The sequence below is a fragment of the Strix uralensis genome, chromosome 23 (assembly GCF_047716275.1).
Source record: "Strix uralensis isolate ZFMK-TIS-50842 chromosome 23, bStrUra1, whole genome shotgun sequence".
NCBI classification, from domain to species: Eukaryota; Metazoa; Chordata; class Aves; order Strigiformes; family Strigidae; genus Strix; species Strix uralensis.
In genome coordinates, this window is record NC_133994.1 from 9,726,879 (window position 1) to 9,748,941 (window position 22,063).

At 41.1% G+C, this 22,063-nt stretch overlaps 1 protein-coding gene across 1 annotated transcript; it reads right to left on the reverse strand.

Annotated features, from left to right (window-relative positions):
- Positions 1-15,856: 15,856 nt before the first annotated feature.
- On the reverse strand, positions 15,857-22,063 carry LOC141953849 (guanylin-like). The gene is made up of 3 exons (XM_074892736.1): positions 21,474-22,063; positions 18,327-18,516; positions 15,857-16,920 (listed from the first exon to the last, which is right to left on the reverse strand). Exons 1-3 carry the CDS (start codon positions 21,546-21,548, stop codon positions 16,853-16,855), a joined length of 333 nt encoding a protein of 110 aa, XP_074748837.1. The 5' UTR covers positions 21,549-22,063; the 3' UTR covers positions 15,857-16,852.

Sequence of the window (22,063 nt, forward strand, 5' to 3'; positions counted from 1 at the left end):
GAGAAAAGGGAAAATCCCAGATTACTGATGATTGTAGAGTTACTGATGGAGATCATAATACCATATTACAGAGTAATAAAATAACAAGAGGAATCAGAGGCAGTAAGTGCAAAATGATGAACATAGGGAAGAGCAACCATGCTGCACGTCTCTGAACTAAACAGTGCTTTCAGAAGAAGCTCTTGGAATTACATATTTGATTGAATCTGTCATCTTAGTGCTCAACAGCTGGAAAAAAATCCGGTGTTGGGATTTACTAGTAAAGGAGCAGAGGACATAAAAGAAAACATAACTGAATCATTGCATAAATTCAGGGAACACTAAATTTTACTTTGCATTGCACCAATGATAGAGCCAAGACTACCAGTTGCTTTACTTTGGACAGTACTTCTGAGAAAAGTTTGACAACATTTTACATGGCTGTGGCTTGTCTGCTAGCATCCTGGCCAGACCTGGAGCCAGAAGGCTCGGACATCTGTGCAAGACTGTGATCGCAGGTGTTTAACTCCTGGGAGAAGTGCATTCATTCTGAAGCTGTTCTAGTAATACCAGACAGAAGGGAATCCTTCCCCTGAAGCACCTTAGTTCAACAGTTAAAGCTGAAAGGTTTTTAACTAAGCAGAGGACTGATGATTGTGAGCCGTATTATTGCTGAGGTGCAAGACTGAGAGTTTTCAGGGCAATAAAGACCACATTTTCCTTCCTATGGCTCATAAGGGAAGAGGGTGATGATTTAGAAACAAGAATTCATAGATTCTAAAGCCTAAAAGACCACTCTGCATACCTAGTCTGAACTTGGATTTAACATTTGCTAGAGAAAGATATGCATGTGTTAAGGGAGAATACATACGTGGTTAAGGAAGTAGATGCAAAGTATGTGTTTAAGAAAGGTATTTCAGCAATGTTTTAAATAGCAGACACTCAATCTCCCTTGCAAGCTGCTCCATTATTTAATTACACACACTAAAAAGAAATTGCATCTAAAACTTTGAATTTATCTAGCTGGCACTTTGTTACACCCTTGACATAAAATCCTTTTTATGGCTTAGCTTTTCCTCTGTGCAAATATCCTTCTGTGTTAGGAAGTCATCGCTTCTTGATAAAGTAAGTTATATACTCCCTATTGCACACTTCCCACATACAGGATCACGCTGGTAGGAACAGGTTTGGGAAGAGCTGCAAGCTGTGGCAGCAGGAATAGGAATGCTGTAGTTTGGCAGAACTCTACATAGTTGCCAAGAGGGTTTTCTTCAAGCTGCTACTCCATCCTCATGCATAGCCTCTTGCTTCTACCTCTCTTTAACACCTGCGTAGCTACTCAGTGAGGTTTTGTGAACCAGTTCCACAGACAGTAACTATTTTTTTTGTCACTGGGTCAAATCCCACTGTATGGAGACTCCTGCAGAGCTCCACGGGTGGTATGGCAGTAACGTCTTTGTAACAATTTTCAAAAAGCCGATGCAACCTCAAAGCTATGGATGGATAAGCTTTTTTATGTTTCATGTACTTAAATTCTTCCCATGATGAATGACAGATATGTTTGAAAGACTAACGTTATGGCCATATTTCTTCTGTGTGTAATGGTTTCTGCTTAGCTAGCACATAACTATGTCTGGACTGAACTCCTCAACTGCTTTACCAGCAGGATCAAAATGGAATTCAAAGCTAGTGATGATGGGAGCTTACCTACATTTTGTAGGCCATGTATGGATATCACTGGATGAATTGGAACATAAAAATCAACCCCACAAAATATAAGATAATGCACAGGGAGGTCATGTGTGTGGGTGGCTTCTGGGAAGGGGACCACAGATACATCTGGACATGAAAGTTCACAGTCTGTCATCAGAAGCCTGTGACAGAATAGATGATTTGTATTGCTGAAAAGCGCTCCTGACATGGAAAGCAATAAGCACTTCATCCTCTTCAGGAAAATGGAAATGCTTTCAGTATACAGGAGAAGGTTTGTCTGACTCTTGGGAAGGTGTCCCCTGAGAAGCAAGGCGCCCTTTCAGGGATTAGTTCCTGAATAATACTTTTGCGGCTAAACTGGTGTGAAGAACTTGGATGGAAAACAGACAATGCACGGGTTCCTGGCCTATGTGACCCAAGAGAGAGAAATAAATAGGTGAGAAATGTACATCATTGCATGAACCCGCATCTGGAAGGTTTAGTACACAGCTAGCACAGAGGTGCTGGCTGATATCCTGGAGAAGAAGGTTTTTACAATTCAAAAGGTAACTCAGGAGGAAGAATGTATCAATACAAAGTTCTTGAGATCAAATTGTAAGAAATATGTGACCTCACAGCAGCTAAGGGAATTAACACCTCAACTTCCCTGGTGGGAGCCAGCTGCTGATGCTGGGCCTGTGCTTACTGACTGCCACAGTGTCAAGTACCGCCCAGGTCACCTGTGGTGTTCAGTTCCTGGTGTGTTTTCACCAACAACAGAAATGGGGCTAGCCTGATGCAGACCAAACCTTAACTCAGCTGAACATCAGACCTTCTGATTTTACTCATGATATTTCTTTTTCTTCAATAACCACATTATCAGCCACAACTCTATCATGAATGAGAATAACAGAGATTAGTCCTCTAGGATGTGGATTGTGTATGAATCCATTTTTGAGCCTCCAAATGACTGCCTGTTCTCCAAGTCATTCCCCTTGGCAGTTAGCCTGTACCTTGTCTACATGTGACATTCACCACCCTTGATTTGGGTGATGTAAATCACTTTGACAGCAGGATCTTTACAGACACCTAATGACAAATTTCTCTATGAAGTGTGATCTCTCTGTGATCTCTATATGGAGTTCTGAAGGCCTCATTCATATAGAAAAGACATCCCTGTCTGATAGGTGTGAGAAGTTTGGGATGCTGTTCTGGAGACCATAAGGATCCAATAGGTGAGAACAGACACTGCTGACACCTACTCTTCCTGGATCCCCTTTTACTAGAAGCTATACAGGAGCAAAAAAGGAGGTCCCTAAAGCTTATATCTAGGGAAGCCTCTCTGATCCTTCTACAACAGAGGAACCCATGTCAATGTGTGTAAGTGTCACTAGACACCAACAGAAAGACAAGCAATCTTCCTGAAGAAGCCTATCTTAGAAGCTGTCTCAAAGCAGGCAGGTGAGATAGTCACCACTGGTTTTCATTAAGAATAATCTCAGCTCTGAGCAGCATGCAGGGTTTGGCGACCAGGCTGCCTAGGACTCTGAACACAGGCTGGCTGCCCCAAGCTGCTTGCTGCAGCAGAGGGCACGGGTAGCACAGAGGTAACCTGTGGGCTATAGGAAGGGAATATTGACTAAAGGAAACCGTGCAAGGAGTCAGTGCTGCAGAAAGGATTTGTGCTGTCTTCATAGGAGAGCAGAGGACTTTGCTAAAAAAAGGATTACTTGCCACCACAACCGCTAAAACCCTTTGAAATCTTTATCCCATATTCTTCATTTAGGATTTATCCCTAAATCTCCTTTCAATTTCCTACACTGTGATTTGTCTCAAGCCCTTGTTTCTGTAACTAGGAATACAACAGGTTACTGAAACTGTAGGAGGAGAGCAGAAAGTACCTTTGTTTTTTTTCAGCTGTGCAATCTGCATCATTGCAGCCCTGCTTTATTGTGATCATATAAACATAATTGGTTTGCACATGCTCTCATGAGCAAAGCATACAGATAAATTTGTGTTGCTTAACATGGACACTGTTTGTTGTGCCTACCAAAAGCATCCTATAAATTGGAGTAAATTTCCCAAATAAGTAAAAAAGAAATCACAGAAAAGTATATATTAGTGTTTCCTATCTTTTTTTTCCCAATGTCAGTCCTTTAACGAGGGAGTAGAAATAGTGCAATGTACAGAAGTTACAGATTTGCACATAAACATGGACAAGTCCTAAACTTCAAAATTAGTTTAAAACTGTCTTAGGTCATAAGTACATAAAAGCCTGTAGCTCGCTTGAAACCTGAGTAGAGAACTGTACTTCTGGTCCTCCTGGGATGTTGTATGAGCACTCAGAGCCAAGGCCACTCCTGAGGCAGCTTCTGAGAAAATCTTATTATATTGGGGCAATCCCCAAAGATCAACTGTATATGAAGTTTGTTCCACTAGCATCTTTCCTCGTACAGCTATCAGTGACAGACTTCACTACCAGAGACGTACTGTTGTCTATGTTCATCTATTCATTTGAACTGAGAGACACAAGTGCACCCAAGCAGTATCTCCTTGCTGAGACATGGGAAAATTCTGATGCAGAAAAACTGCTTAATATTTAATTTGATTAGCCTTCCATGTGAATCTGATGAAGATGACCATGTAAATCTTGACACTGATGTTGTCTTATGCTCTCCAGAATACCTACTGATGTGTATTTCACCTGACTGATATCTATTTGTCACCTGTGAGACACGAGAATGCATATTAAAGGAAAATAATATGCGTAACAAGGAAAAAAGGACAAAAAATATCTGCGATCAACTAGAATGATTAAAATGTGGTTGCACCAATATTCATGTTTTGTTACCCTTCTAAAAAAGTCCAGTCTGCAGAAGATTAGGCATTTCTGGTGGTGAATATATTTACCTTTGAATTCTATTTCTCTCCTATGAGGTGTTCTTTGAACTTACTGTTCTGATTTAATGGCTATTGATTTAGTGACATGGGCAATAAAGTGTGATTTACAGCTAAATCATGGGTCCTTCTGATTCTCTGGCTTTCATCATAATACTGATTAAACTCTGCCAAGTCATCCCAGGCACCACTCACAGACCGGAAAACTTGCTGGACTTTAAAGAGTTTAGCACTGTGGGGAGGACCTCAGTGACCAACCTGTGCTGTGGTTAAATGTAGACTGAGAGGCAGCATCAAGCAGCATGGAAATATTGTATCGATTCTTTGTGGGATCTGTTGGCAGCACTCCTACAGGATTTCTTGCCTTATTCTGCTCTTTGCCCTCTTGTCACATGTTCTGTGTACTTATTACAGCAATATAGAAATATGATACTGATTTTTCTAACAAGAGCCCTGAGTCAAGAGTTGATTGTCTCTAAAACTCATATGAGTAGGGGAGAAAGATACCAGCAACTGACGTCTACACTCTCATTAGTGATTAAACATTAATAGGAAATGCATGCACGTGCCACCATTCTCTCATCCAGAAGAGCCTGGGAATGGCAGAGGCAGCCATGCTGCACTGCAGTGGGGACATCTATCCTGAGAATTTGCTTCCTCAACTGCGTGGTTAAATGGTCCTGTAAGGAATATGCTGGGTTCCAAGATTTATCCAAAATCCCAGTTGTTACTGAAAAAAAAGGAAGATGGAGATGGGAGCATGTTCCAGTATACATGTGATGTTATAAAAAAACATGTGGCAATGCTCAAGTTGTAGTTATCAGCTGCAGACTTTGAAATCCATTCTTAATCTTCCTGTGTGACTTTTCGGCCTTGAAGCAAAAGCTTGTGCAAAAGGTAATATGTGATATGATTACACTTATATAATAAAGGTATAATTGCTTATTAAATTTCAAAATGCTTCTATTGCAGCTGGCTTCACTAGATTTCAGAAAAGGCTTTCATTCACCACCTCTGGTATTTCCTTCACCAAGGACCTCCCGTTTATTTCTGTAATTTGAGTATTCCAGTCAGGAACATTTTGAAAAGCCACTGGAGAAAAGGTTTTGAACAGGGTTCCCATCTCCCACTGGGAAGAGGTTTTACATTCAGGCAGTTTCTAGGAGTTTACATGTGTTTACTCCCTTTGGTCACCTATTCCTCAAGGTTAGGTAGGAGCAAAATCATTAACTTAATTGCAATCATTACAGTCACAAACTTAACTACAATCATTAACTTAAGACCACATCCTTCCAAGATCACATCCGTCTTCCGCCCATGGGCTCAGGGAAGATTATGAGGAACATGTCATGAGAAATAACTAGGTAAGTTCTTCCAAATAAGTTTACATGTTGCCCAGACCACCAGCAATGGGCAATGTTATATTCTACAATTTTGCGATCTCTTTGGTACTTTATTGCAGGTTTGTTGCCATATGAAGTACATGCTGTCCATGGCACAAAACTCCTGTGTTGTGTCCTTGAGCGTAAAATGAGCAGAGCATGAAACACAAGTATGGACAGTTAGAAATACTTTTCACACTCATTTATTGTTCTACTGTCTTCTGAATTTACACAAGAGAAATTATTTTCATGACCGCTTTATTGCTGCTTGATCATTATAAGAATTTTCTTCGTATGTTTATCTAGCAACAACTTCATAACGTTGCATCTTACTGGAAAAATAACAACATGGAGAAAGGAAGTAGACTGGATAAAAACATGCTGAATGTTTTGTGAAGGGACGTTGTGAGGAGTAGCTAACATTTCCTTGTTGAAAATGCTGCCATGTAGGAACATGGTGTTGATCTGCTGTGTCATTTTTGGGTGCCTCTAAACTGTTTCCATTGGGACCATATCATTCTGTACATCAGAGATATGAGGTGCTCAAGATGTTTTGCACGGTAAAGGGAGTTTCTGTTCCCCAGGTACAGAGAGGAATTCATTCAAAGGTCAAGAAGTGCCTCAAACTGATATAAGTCCACATCTGAGAATGAACCATTTAAAAGGACATTTATAATTGGATGATATCTGCAAATCATACATTGACTAGGCAGTATATTATTATATATCATATATACTGTTTACACTAGGCTACATATTGTCATATATATCACAGAATAGTAGAAGCACAGAATGGTTGAGGGTGGGAACTGATCTTTGGAGGTCATCTCGTCCAACCGTCGTGCTCAAGCAGGGCTGCCCAGAGCCAATTACCCAGGACCCTGTCCAGATGGTGTATGATTGTCTCCAAGGGATGGAGACTCCACAGTCTCCCTGGGCAACCTGCTCCAGTGCATAGTCACCCTCTCAGTGCACAACCATTTTCTGATGTTCAGGGGAACCTCCTGTGTGTTTGTACCTATTGCCTCTGGTTGTGTCACTGGCCACCACTGAAAAGAGCCTGGCTCCGTTCTCTCTGCATCCTCCTCTCAGATATTTATATACATTCACAAAGATCCCCGAGCCTTCTCTTTTCCAGGCAGATGAATGAACTTGATCATGCAGGTAAGATATGTCTTCCACTAGTTAAACGTGATCCAGATGTAGAAGATCACTGCCTCAACAAAAGGCTCCTTTGGTTCTCAGCCCTTTCCCACTGGGATAGGCCCCTGAGTACTCTCAGGGAAGCATTTGCAGCATGGAGGATGGTGGCATTTAATCTGCCCCAAGTATCCACCACCTTCCCAACAGCTGACAGAGGCAGGTTTGACTTTAGTGCTGCAGTTCTGACCAAATTACAGTCTTTACATAACGCCTGCTATGGGAAGGGAAGACAAAGCCCAGAGCTGCAGTGGAGATACAGCATTCCTCACACTACAGTGATCCTGTTTCCATGGCCAAGAATCAGTCCAAGCATTTACAAACTAGCAGTCTCTGCTAGAAAGAAAAAGTGATCTTTTCTCATTTCCTTCCTTCTCAGACTTTCAGAATGTGGAAACCCAAAAGAAGATCTTGCTTTTCTTCTTTTTATTGTTAACGTAAAAGGGGTAATTTTCAAATAGTTGCCTCAAATGAACCAATTAAATTGTAGCAGCCTAATGAACACTAAGACATTTTATGCGGCCTCAGTAACTCACAGGATTGATCTCATCATTGTACTGGAGAAGAATTCCTTCATCCCCTCATCCTCTTTTTCTTTTCCTTTCCACTGTGGCACTTGACACCTTGCAGCATCTGATGGTACTTAATGGGGGTACCATATACAGTTAGAAATTGATCCCTGCATGCCAGAACTACCACACTTCTGAAATCAAATTTAAGTCAGGCTGTTTTTCATCAGGATGGTGGCGGTGATGGTTATGTAATCCTCTGCTCCGAAGTAAATCTGAATCCTCAGGGATTATGGAGTCTGGCTGTATCCTAATGGACATTGAGGAGCTGACCCTTCTGGTAATTTAAAAATATGGTGCTATCCACCTTTCATCTGCACCACAAAGTGAACTGCCTGCCATTCATGACTGAAATTGTACACATTTACTGATGTATAAAACACAACTGATGCAACAATAATAAAAAAAAAAAAAAAAACAAAAAAAAAAAAACAGATTACGGCATCTCACATGTTATTTTTGATCTGGTTGTAATTCCTTTTCAGAGTGTCTTATGGGCTTTTGACCAGGCCAGTGTAACTTACAGGATGGTGGTCATTTGTTTACCACAGGCACCCTTTAAAACACATGTTGGGAGACTATAAGCTACCAAGGACTGATTTCAAAGATGTTTTACAACAACAATACCTGAGAAAGACTTTAAAAGACCTTTGCTTCACAAATGCTCTTTTGACTGTGGCTTTCTGCATATGCCCCTTGGCTGCTTGGTCTCACAGTCCATGGTAAGAGTTTTCACTCACGGCCAAAGCTAACCCTTCCCCAGAGACAACTGCTCTCATCATGCGCTGACACCTGCTTCTTGACAGTGCATCACAGTCCTTTATGAATCAGGGATGTATCCCTTTATGTCTGTTCACAAATATGAAGGAAGTTTAGCTCAAGTCACAGACTGCAATCCAAATTTCCAAAGGTTAAAATGTCAGTTAGCCAATGAAAACCATTTTTTGGATGCAAAAGCAAAAGTGGCTGGTTTTCTTAGGCAATGTGTAGTCTGAGTAGCCATCAGCTGAATCTCTGATTGAGTCTCAAGTGGCCAAATGGTCCCTCCAGAATCTTACTGGAAGAAAATTTTACTGGACGATTTCAGTATTGATTTCCATGTCTACATCATGTTTGTGAGCCTTGGGCTAGCTTGCATCCAGCACCCTAGGCTTTTTCCAAAGCAGATACAGTTTGGGGCATGGTAAAAGGAGTGTGCCACCTCACCAGTGCCAGCCAGCGTGCATCCTCCAGGCAGTGTGCTTGTTCCTGTGCAGCCCTCACCGCAGCGCAAGGGAACTTGGTCCTTTACCTAGACCTGGTGCATGCTAGATGCCCGGGTTATTTGGGTAAGGAACAGTGACATCTGATTGCGTTTATGAAGCTTTGTTATGACTACTCAGATTTCCAGATTCTGTCTGTCACATGCCAGAGTGTAAAATCTTTTCTTGGGAAGAATAGGTCTGTATGATATCCCTGTTCTCCTTTTCTAGCCCACTTCACTGCAGTCAGAGGCTGTTCAGAAAAGACAGATGGCTCAGAAGATGATCCATATAAAACTCCTCTTCCTGAGTCACTGGTTCCTCATTTTTAGCTGTAGCTCCCAGACATATCTGAATGGGCTGCAGACCCTTTTAGTACCAAACATAGTTCCATAACCCCAACCCTGGCTGACTACTTGGAATAATGCAAACCATTTATGATATAATAGAAAGGATATGGTGAACCTCAGCTTAACCTGTGAAGCTCGTTTGAGAAGTACTAAACGGAGACAGGAATACTCATAAAAACTTATCTCAGTTGAATGAAAGGCAGAAGTAATTTGAAAGAAAAAATACTGTGTATCATGACAAGGTAAATCATTATTTTTATCTTCAGAAAAAGAACATTTGTTTATCATTCATACAGAAGAAAACTCAGTGAATGAGATGACAATTTTTTCTGTCATAACTCAGTAACTTTTATCACGTTGTAAATAGGAAGCAGGAAATGAAGGAAACGTGCAGACAATAAATGACCATAAGTGGCAATCCTGACTTCTCCAAAAAGAATGATGTGTTGTAAAGCTCAGTCTAACTTGTTTCTTAGGAAAGCACAGGACTGTTTACGAGAAAAAATGGAGAATTTACAGAGATGTTTACTTACTTACAGAGATATAATCACTGTAGCAGGCGGGGTCTGCTTCATGTTGTGCAACTCCCTTGTGAGCTCTTCAACATAGCCCAAGTAAATAACTGGATGAAGAGCACAAACTACCTTCTGAGAAGGAAATGATAGAACACACATGACATGATGGACATTGGATACACAGGAACTGGCGGAACAAATGAACATTGTTATGAATCTCTTTGAGCCATCTGAGAGATGTTAAAACTGTTGACTAACAAGCCCTCTAACTTGCAATGTAATAGTATGTGCCCTTGACCATGAAGAGGTTTCAGTCATTTGAGGAGCAAAAGTCAAAAGCAGACTGAATTTTCTTGAGACACTCACCTGTGAAAGCTAAGCCTATATCTAAGTGATATAGTATACTTCATATTTACTAAATTTCATAGTTAATGATTATGCTAGTAGCTATAGCTACTGCACACCTGGGGATGGTCAGGTGAGACACTGACATTTATAAAAAATAGGCTTTGTTCTCCAGACTTTAGAAAATAACTGAAATGTCCTGGACCATAAAGACAATGTATAGAATTGTGTTGAGAATGAGTTATCTGACAACCTGACAAAGTGATTAATCAATCAGTTAACTTGGCAATGAAACCCACTTTTGTGTGTCCTGAAAGTGAACTGCCTTCATTATAATGCTAAAAACACACCCGCAGCTCAAAAAGCCCCCTGCCTGGGTTAAGACCCTTCCCCTGAGCATGCATAGTATTAGAAGCATTAGGTAAGCCATATTATAATTGTATGTTAATCATTAACCAATCAGTATCTAATAGGCGTGTTATGGAAAAGTACTAACTTTTGATTTTTGTGTATAAAAGGAGCACAAAAACCTGCTGTTGGCCTTGATTTGTGGAAAAGTCCACTGAGCACCCAGGCCTGAATAAATTACAATATCTCCCTGAGCATGTTAAGATTGGTTCATTGCACACTGGACATGAATATGATTTTTGGGTAACATAAGGAACGGAGTCTGTCCCTTTACTTTGGCTCTGAGAGTGTCACATTCTCCAAGTGCTGTTATTAAAAGAAAAGAGTAACTTGTGAATCAAAGTATATCTTAATGTGATAAGAAGTGACTGCACGATGATCTTGGCTAGGAACAGGGCTTCTGAATCAATTTTTTTGCAATGCTGGCCTTTTTCATAGAAAAAGCTCAGGTATTCTTGAACTACTGAAGAGTGAGAAGAGTTGAGAGACTTAACAGCCATTTCTCCCCTGCAAGTGGGAGCTCTCAGCCACTGGAATCTGTGAAAAAGTTGAATGGTTTTTTAGATCAAATGAGGGCACCAATAGTCCTTAATGGTCCTGACCAATCTTAGCCGGGGTCTCCACCCATACCCTGCCCATGGGGTTCAGTCCCTGCCTGAGCTTTGTTTCCACCACCGCCACAGACATACCTGTGGTCATGAACCCCATTAAAAGGGACTTCAACCCATGGTCTGATTTCCCAGGCTAACTTTGGACCTGTCTTTTCATTATGGACGTGCCTGGCAGTCATGGAGCAGAATTAGCTTCTGATTGCCATCACTGGACCTGAACCTGACTTGCACATTGACTTTCCAGATTGACCTCAGCCCTGCCTCTTCACCGTAAACTCTTCTGATAATCTGGATTTAGTTGAGCTTGGCTATGGCTGGGTCTGCCATGGTCTTCTTAGCCAGGGACTTTGGGATTGTGCCATGACTCGTGAGGCCCTTGCCCTTGCCTCCATCACCCATGGGATTCCCCTTGGCTCTCCATCCCCACAAAGAATTGGGATTCAGGAATCACTTGTAGAACAGAAGTGAAAGAAAAGAATGACTTTATAATGGAGGATTTTAAGGGAAAAATAATCTCTTTGGAAACTAGAAAGATGTGTTAGGTAACACAAGCCTAGTGGTTTGGTGAAAAATGAAGGAATCAACCTGATCTTTTCTCATAATACAAATTACCTAGTGGAATTTCCAGTGAGGCCTTGAAGAAAGACTTTTGGACTGTGGCTTGATGCCCAGAAGTTGACTATGTCAAAAGTAGTTCTTGCTGATGTAGGATTTCATTCAACTTAACATTTGGGTTATAAACATAAACATCATGAAGAATTGTCAGAGTGCAGTGAGAGCCATCTGCTCCCTAAGGGATGGGGAGCTGGAACCAAGGGCAATCCCACGGCCAGTGGGGCAGGGGTGCCACAGAGCAGTCCCACAGCACTTGGGTGAGTTGAGCAGGGCAGACCCAAAGACTGTGGACAGGTTCAATCAAGAGTTCAAATTTTCAGGAGAATTCATGGTGATGAGGCAGGTCTGAAGTTAATTCAGGAAGTCCCTGTGCAGGTCAGGACCAGATTTGGGGCCAGCAACAGTAAAAAAGATCAGATTGAGCCCCATGATCACCAGGCAGGTCCATAACGAAGAGACAGGTCTGAGCTGAAGCTGGGGAGTTGTTCGATGGGTTGGGGCTATGGCCAGGCAGAGACACATGGTCTGCTTTCTTACTCTTTTAGTTCCCTGAGAGTTGGGTTCATATATAGATAGGAGGAAGAGAGAAGGAGTTTGGAGCTCAGCCTTTGGAGTGGGGGCTCTGCTCTCCATGTTAAAATAATAAAATTCTGGCATGATTTGTAGTCAATGTGTGCTCGAGACACACCCTGAAGCTTGCATTCCTAATGAAAAAGCTTCAACCCTTTACTTTTCTGTGTAAAACCAAACTGAATCTCTTCTCCAATCCTGTAAATTCAGGAGGCAGAACTTTCAGGAAAACACAAAATCCCAAGAGATAATTTATAAAATCACAGAAGAGAGAACTCCTCAATCTCATGCATACAAGGGAATATACGACCTGTACCCATTTTTAGTAGTCCGAGGTACAAATTTGGAAGATTGTTCTATTTTTATAGCCCAGCATCAAAATGCATATTTCCTGGGTGTTCTCTCATAAATCCAGTGTTAGACCAAAATTAAAATCACATTTTAAGATCAGAATTAAACAGCATAGTAGAATTTGTTCTCAAAAGATGTGAACATGAAACAGAAATACTAGAAATGGTGGAAGAGCTCATTGCAGGAAATTCATGAAATAAACTCAGCTTTCAATAATGAGTTTCCATCTCCTGATCTGATTACATGTCTGTTGGCATCACAGAGAGCAGAGCAAAGGCAGCACTTTCAATTTGTAATTAGAGCCATAAATCAGAAATGAAGCATTGCCTACTTCTGATAAAATACACTGTGCAAAGGCAGCAGGTCCAGCCCCGTTAATGGGCTTTTCAAATGCCTTTTAGGGTATCTTTTGGGACACTTGCATGAAATTGCCCACTAAAATATTTTCTGAAAGTCAAGAACTATTAAATTAGGGGGGGAAAGTACTAAAACTCAACACTGAATTTGTGTAATAAACTTGCTTTGAACATGATCCACTCAACTCAGTTATGGAAGGAAAAAAGCCAGAAAACGTTTGAAAACAGTCCCAACTCTTTAGTCTGGAATTCATCTGACACTGCTTAATCAGAAACAGCTTCCCTTACTTATCACCTGAACATTTTTAATTCTTATATGCTTCTATTTAAGGCCTCATACTGCATTTCACATTGGTCTGAGGTTATGGCAGTGATGTTGAAAAGGGTCTGTAGGTCTTTGTTGTTGCTGCTGTTGCAAGTCTATTTATTTCTTAGCATGGACGAGGATACTGGGACCAGTTCATAGCATCATTCTCTACAATGTGTGATTTTACAGGCCTCTCATATAAATAGAATACAAGCTTGTTTTATGTAAAAACCTTTCCAGTGTCAGGGTCCGGTACCACAAAGGTTCTCAAAAACTCATGCGCTAAAAATTACATTTCTGTCCCTCGACAATTGTAAATCAAAATGGAGAACAAAGGCAATTAGTGTGCAATTGTTTGTTCTTTCCCAAGTGATGTCAGTGTGTTTATGCCATGCAGTTTTGTTCTATCCGTACCTTGAAATGTGTTTTTTCAAAATAGAATAATCACCCGTTTAGCATTTCTTTATGTTGACCAACAAATTAGAAGGAGCTTATATAACATTTGCTGAACACTTGTTACTTTTCCCAGGTTTCAGTCCAAGCAATCACGCTAAAATTCAGGCTGTTACACCAATCTACAGTGTTCCCATCCAGGTCTCTGGACCATCTCCATGCTTTCATCTAGTCAAGGATACAAGGTAGTTCTGATGTCCAGACCTTCCTGCCACAAAGGTTGTTCATGGATGTCTGCTGTGGCTCAGGACAGTGGAGGTGTCTGGGGGAGCAGAGTGTTTGCCCAGATCCCTGCACACCGGGCGTTGGCAGAGCTTTGTACGCACACATCAGCCAACAGCCTGTTTGCCCTTCAACATGCTTTGAGTCAAGGCTGTGGGAGGAAGAATTGACTTAAAATATGTTGTTCATCTCAGGGTATCTGGCACACCTGAGGATACTGGCTAATGTTAGATTTTAGGATGGTTCTCCCCTCTACCCTTGAAAGGTGCAATTAGGTGAGACAACTGAGCTGAGCCAGCAGCTTACTACTTCTGAGCAAAAGGCTGAAGACTTTGTCTTATCTCTGTCAATAAAGGCAACGAAAACTAGAGGATATTTCTTTGAAATATATCTTGTTTTTCCTTCATTCGCTCTTTTGTTATGCGTGTGTTTAGTACGCTGGCCTTGAAGGTGATGCTGATGAACACAGGGTCAGCAGCTTTTCTGTGCAGAGAAGCACTTTTTACTTTTGCTATGGAGGTTACTTCTTAAAGCAAATAAATCTTCACCATTAAAGTAATAACACCCTGCTAGTTAATACATGCACACCTCCAGCGCCTAGGAAGTCTCTTAACACGGCATTAGCAGTTCAGCAAGTCCGCTCGGGGTCTCTGCACAAGCACGAAGCCTGCAGGGTATTTCCCACAGACTGTGTGCAGGTGACGATGTGTTGGTGGCCGAGCTGGTAACCCAGCCCGAAGAAATCTTTGCTCTGCTCGGAGCATGCTGTGCCTACAGCCCCATTTCCCAGAGACTGTTGGAAAATGCAGTCCTCAGAATTTGTTTTCTCTAGTGGGATTTCTACAGCCTGCTACAAAACTGGAACTCACTCCTGCCTGCTGTTTCCCGGCTTTCTTGGTTTGGTTCTTTTACTGTGTGTCCCCCATCTTCCCCCACAGGGATACAATCCTCCTTCTGTATAATTATTCGAAATCTCATCCAGCAAGTGCAAAACAGGTTGAGTCCCTCCTTTAACCCCCTTTTTCTGTATGTCAAGGCAGTGCTCTACACCCTAGGCCATAATCAGTCTGTGGTGTTCCTGCTGATGGCTGGGCACTATATCTAGAGGCAGAAGATTTGTGGGAGAACACACATGAGGGTCTCCAGTCCAGCCCTCTCACCCCACTTGAACACTGGCAGCCTGTCAGCAGGAAGAACTTGGTTCTAGTCTTGTTGCCAGCAGGTTTTCTTTGCAAAGTGCATAACCTGTCCTCTCTACACAACCCGCTCCAAGCTGTTGTGCTAAGACTTAATAATTTGTCAAGTTAGTTTTCAGAGAAAATAATAAGCCACATTTTTATATTCAGAGAAATAACTTTAGGGTTAAAATAAGCTGAGGTAGTGTTTTGAGTCAGGAAATCCAGTTTCCCAGAGGTGCCAATGTCAGCAGGAAAAGCCTTAGTGTGAGACTCTCTCTTTGGCATTCGCTGTTGGATAGTTTTTGTCCTGGAGTGGTCAATGTACTGGATGTAGGGAATTCTTTTCTGCATCCACATAGCCTTTCTGTCATATGAAACAGGAATTTACACACCTAATATTATTTTTTTTTGAACATCAGTTCTTGATTTAGTTACCTAGATCTTGGGATAGAGCATGTAAATGCTCTATAGCATTGACAGTCTTTTGAGAATTCGGTTTCTGAGTTGAGGGCCCATAAATATGAAATTGAGATAATAATTCAACAGTTAAAAGGGAATAAGTTAAAAGCTATCATGCAGTCTTATATTACTATGGTTCATATAAGGACCACAAATTGTTTTAAGTTCAGGACAATATCAACAATATATCTTTTATTCCAGTGAAGACCCAGACATGAAAGACTTTACATGGGAGAGAAGCAAGTAGGCAAGCAGACTATCACCAAAAAAACCCGCCCCAAAACCCAGCAAAAACATAAACCAAAAAAACCCCAAATTATTACTAGCTTTTATTTCATACACAGCATATAAACATGGGCAGATCCTTTCTTCACAATCTTGCCAACAATAAATAAAAACACAAGGCAATATTTTAATTTCAAAGTGATTCCAGCATTGCAGTTTGGACTTCCGTTCTCCTAAATGGAGCTTAATGAACATGAATATCTGTCAAAAGAAGGGAGCTCCGTACAACTATGCAGAAAGTGTTCCTGTGCTCCTCCACATCCATTCCCTAAATTGGCAACACGTAGTACAAGTAACAGACTGAGAATTTTCTAGCTATGAAAGTGTTGCTAAACACCAGTAACATGGGGACAAGTTACTTGCTGCAGTTCTGTTACAAACACACATGTCACATGTAGAGCTACAGGCATAGTTATACACACCATGGAAACCATGGGCTGGAAAAGGTGATAACCCAATGCTGTGGGGTGTGAGGTGTGGGTGAGGCCAAATCACAGGCAGATTTAGATATTAAAAATGCTGCAGAAGACTGCTCAATTTCACCCATCGTGTTCCAATCCAGACAAAATATTGGAAAATGAAACTGTGCCTAGGACATTCTCGTTCCAGTTGTGATACAACTCATGCAGGGCTGAAACCTCTCAGATGATGTTTACAGTCTCCTTGTTGCCAGAACTGAACTGCTGGTGACACCTTATCTGACTACTTCAGGACTACCCCTGGTATGTCTACATGAGTTAGCAGCTCCAGTTTGACTGTACTGGAGATGGAGCCCAAATATTGATTTGTGAAAGTATGCGATCTTGCAGTATGAATGCACAAACTTCCTAGCTTGACACATCTTCTTTGGATTGTTTCACCTTTACTCAAAAGCAACCAGCGCACGCAGCATTGGCACAGATTTCACATAAATCGGGGTCTTGAACAGCCAGGTCTGTTGGAGAGAAAAGAGAGGGTTTCAGTGAGATGGCAAAAGAATTTCTTGGAGAGCACAGCCACACATCAAGGGATTTGGAGACTTCTTTCCATTACTGTTTTATGAGTTTTAATGTTCCTTGGAGTTATTCCTGGTAAGTAAAATTAGTTCTTGTAAAAGTCTGGCTTAAAGAATGAAATCAAACCTGAATTCATCGGGGAAATAAAGGGAACACGTGGAGGCAAGAGAACAATAGGACATCTTGTGGGAGGGTGGTGGGGATGTGACTTGTAGAATCACAACATTCATTATATTGGTAGTGTTTCCTCCTGAAGTGTCCATTGTACTGGACAACAGATATATGCAACATAATAATAATATAAAAAAATCAGACCCTGTAGCAGTGTTGCAGAGGCTCTCAAATGAACAAACAACAACCAAAAAAAAAAATTTTGTCAACACAATTAACTAGCACTCCACAAACATACCATGGCAGATTCGAATGTCTGTGAGAGGAGAACAAAACTATCACCACTCCCTAGGTTTTAACGACAACCCAAAACGCTCTGTCACTCACATAAAGAAATGAGGTTTCTCAACCTCGAGGAACTTCTCAGGGCAGTGTCCCGACCCACAGGAACCTCAAGGAGTTTCCTTGGGCAGTGTCCCAACCCAAGGGGAGACCCCTCGACTGCAGCATGATGTTCCACTCAAAAAGGCTCCCTGATGGACTCCATTTATATCCAAGCCAAATCTGATCTGTGGTCAATATCGGCTCCCATTAGCCGAGGGCCCAAAATACCATAAAGCCCTGAGAACGAGGGCATGGGAAAAGGAAATCAACAGCCACTACATTTCAGCAGCCAGGAAGCCCCCACTTTCATCAGGCGGGTGCACCTGCCACAAGCAGCCAGTTCAAGAATCACTGTGCACGTCTCGGAGACAGATCATGCCAAATACTGACTCACTTCATTTATATCTCACACCTCTTCTAGGCTACCTGGAAAAACATCTTCTTCTACACTGATTAGAGAGAGCAATTAGACCTGTTCACAACTTGTAGTTAGCTAGAACTGAGTGATACAACCCTGCTTTTCCTGTAAACCAGAGGAGATTGTGGGCTCTCTCCCTTTAAGTCATGTAACTTAGTGTGCAACTACTTGAAAGAAGATTTTTCAAGGTTACAGCAGCCTGATCTGTACAGGCTACAGCTAAGCTCAGCACAGCAGGAATTCTCTTGTAAGGGAGCTCACAGCTGGTGTAGTCCAACCCTTGTAGAAGGGGTAGTAGAAAGGCAACATGGACTCTCTCAGCCTCTTTCAAAGTGACAGAACCGTAATTACGTTTCTTTGCCTGCTGCTATTTGAATGCTTAAGGTTGAAAAGTGTGACAAAAATGGCAACTGTGAAATATGAGCTACATACTCAGCCTCTCAAAAATCACGGATGCATCTTCTCTTTTGCACACAGATTGGAACTCCTCAGGGAGATCTTTTTCATGACAAGGAGAATAGCTAGACATTGGAACCACCATGCGATGGTGGATGTGTCTGTTCTCATCCATAAGCTCCTTTAGCTTCTTCACAGACTCAAGGGAGAATTTCAAGTCTCCATCCTATGTAGACAGAACCAGAAAAAAAAAAAAGTGTCAGGAAGTCAGTCCTTAGCCAAATCCATTCCATTTCAACCATAAGCTCTCCAAAAAACTATAGTACAGGGAAAAGAAAGTGTTGAAACAAAGCCTAGATAAAATCAGTGTTGAGTGAAGGCAAAATGATCAGCTCTTCAAGGCTAAGACAGAGCAGCAGTGATGTGGCACGTCTTGTGTTACATGGATGGAGGCAGAATTAGTGCACTTCTCACTCCCATGAGACAGACCCATAAAATCTGGGGTTGAAAGATACAGGCTGGGAATCTTCAGCCTAGAAAATAGATGACTGGGCAATATGTGGTAGAAATTTACATAAATCATGAATTGAATGAGGGTAAATGGGAATTTATTTTGTTCACTCTTCCTTCTAATACACCAGTGAAAATTTCAAGTGTTGGCTGTCATGTGGCAGGCTCTAACCACACAAAAGGAGCTATTCCTTCACATTACACATTGTTAAGAGCTGAAATCCCTCACCCCAAGGTACTGTGGCAAGTTTCCATGAATTTAAAACTTGTCCACACAATTAATGAAACACAAGTTATTGACAGCATAGACACAAGACACTTCTGACTCAAAGCTTATACCAAAAGCTTCAGAAGGCTGGGAGAGTATTCTGGGAAATATTACTCCATGTTTTAGACTGCTAGACCCTGTGAATCTGCTAATGGTCATTCCCTCAGTTTCAAGTGAATCCCACTGCTGAGGTCATAAACTTAAATTGGAGGTGTTGCTGTTGTTAAGCTAGATGCATAAAGTCTGTTTATGTCTGTAGACAATCAGTTTGGCTAAAAGAGAAATAAACATTTTCAAATTGATCTTTAGCATGTGTTTTAACCTGGTTTAATGACCAACATGTGGTCAGCAAGTTGGTCAAGTAACATCTACTCATTCAAAGAAATAAAGTGAAGTGACTCTGATAGAGCTTGAGACAAAATACTGTCACTCGTTTCATAGTCTCATAAGCCCAACGTTGAATAGTGTGAGATTTGGGGTGTGTGGGAGGGTGTAGCTGGTTTTGGTTTGTTGGGGTTTTTTACAGAATCACAGAATTTTGGTGTTAAAGAATTAAAAAAAAAAAACCAACCACCAGATAAACTCTGAACATGCATGTACTTAAAGTCAAACTCTCTTGTACTTGCAATCAGTTTATGATTTTATTCAGATTAATTTGTTGCCTATGAAAAATTAACTTTTACTGTATAAATGCATTTCTAGATTCAGCTATTGGTCACAGATCTCAAAAGCATAAAACAGAACTAAAAAAGGATGGACTTCCACAGGTATAGTTTCAGAGAAACCGGAAAGTAGGAATGAACCCTGAGACCTGTATGTCCTGGTGACAAAAACCAAAGGAATAATTAAAAAAATAAACAAAAACCCTAACACCTCGGATAAAAAAAGATGTATTAGAGAGATCTCAATCTGAGCAGCATCTTTCCTCCAAGGTGAAAGTGCATACTGTGTTGCTGAACATGATTTTATCACAGAAATAGTGCAGGCCAAAACAATACAACTCTGTAGTTTTTCTGTTTTCACTCCACACCTAGTAAACCATCTTCTTCCACCATATTCATTCAAGATCTGTGATTGAAAGTGTGGAGATAGTGATACTCAGTCTTTAAAAACATGATATGAAGTCACATGAACTTCACTTCTGCTTTGAAAAACATTCTGTTAAATGAACAGCTTCTGATATGGTACAAGAGAGGGAAGGGAAGTCTTGGGAAGCATTTCAGAAAACAAGAGCACAATCCAACGTTGTGCACTAATTAGTCAGACCTTAGGGACCTCAAGCAGTCCAAGTGAACGGAGTGCAACACACATGCAGAGTACACTGCACATATATTGGGGAAAATACAGATTTAATGGTTAATGAGATAAGAATTGAATCTGCAAAGAGAAGCTAAAACTCCAGAGCTACACTTTCTACTCTTCTACCCAACCTAGAAACACTAGTCACATTTAGGGGGGTTTTCTAATGCCTCCAAGTGGAAAACTGAGATTTTTTTTTTCATTAAGTAGGAAGATATGTGTTCTCCCGGAGACTCTAAATGTTAAAGAATGGTTTGGAAGAAAGGAATAGCTTAAACCTGATATCTCTGGATATCTCTGACATCCAAAGGAGAAAGAGAGGATACTTCAAGGCATACCTACTGCACACATATAAAGAGAGTCAAGAACTGTTTAAGAAATATTAGTTCTCTTGGTACTCTGAGGAAGTTATTTACATTGCAATCAAACTGAAATCTCCTGAACTGTTTCTAAGGATGAGTGCAGACAGGTCCAACACAGTCCCAAGTACAGACAAGAGCACTGAAGCACCTTCTTAGCTGCTTCCACGTTGCCTGTAATATCAGTCATAGGTGCTGTGTATTTTGGAAAATTTGATATAGCCTCCTCTAATAGCTTATCTGCCTATTAATTTGGATTTCTTTCCAAAGCATTTCTTCCACCTTTTTTTAATACGTGAGATGTGTGTAGGATCCATCACATAAGCTTGCAGATCATGTTCATAAAGAACTTCCTGCCTAGAAGCAGTCAAGACAAGACAATTTCTCTTCTGTCACATCTTGTTTACATCATTCTTTAAAGTTAGAGGTGTTCCCTGTTCTTGCAGCTTCACAACACAAAGGGGTTATGTGCAAAAGGAAACTCTGGAAATGCTATGCCTCAGTCAGCAAGGGATTTCAGAGCAGTGATACGGCTGGTAAAGTTAAACTGCAGCAGCATGTTAGTAATACCTTACAGAAAGAACAACTGAATCATAGGGACATGAAGCTGGATATCAAGCCAGAGCAAAGCAAAAATTCAGGTCTATTAGTTTAGTTCAAGATTCCTGTTGCAGCCACAACACTTCACATCATAACAGTACTTCGTTGAAGTTCTAATACCAACAAGTTAAAGAGCAGAGAACTCACCTGAACGTAGACTGCTTGGCAGCTGGGCACCAGTAAAAGGACTGCAAGGACTGTAAAAGAAAGCAAGCCTTTCATAGTGCCTGCAAAGTATAGACTTTCCTAACCTGAATATAATTTATTTTCTCTGGCTTTGGTCTTTTTCTGTCTTTCTTTTGTGTCTCAGACTTCCTCTCTTCTTAGCACTCAGACTGACTAACAGCCAGAGCTCTATGCTCCCAGTGCAAAGCTGGAGCTTTATAAAGACTTCACACAGCATTTGCTTGGTAATCCATTAAACTCTTTACTGACATATCATAAACCCTCAGTGGACTATCAGTTAGCTACTCATTGGCAGAGTAGGCCAGTCACACCCAGGCAGATCCTGGGGTTTATGAGTCTCTCTCACTTTGAGAAACTGAACATGACACAGGCAGCAAAACATTCCAGCCTACAATAAATAAATGGTAGAGACTGATCTAACGCAACATCTGAAATTCAGTCTCCATATGGGGAATGAACTCAGGTTTCTGGCCACTTGCTGCAGAGCTGTGACAAAGAAAGATTTGGAAGGAGGTAGATAGAAACAAATTGCTCTCTTGCACTAGTTGCTG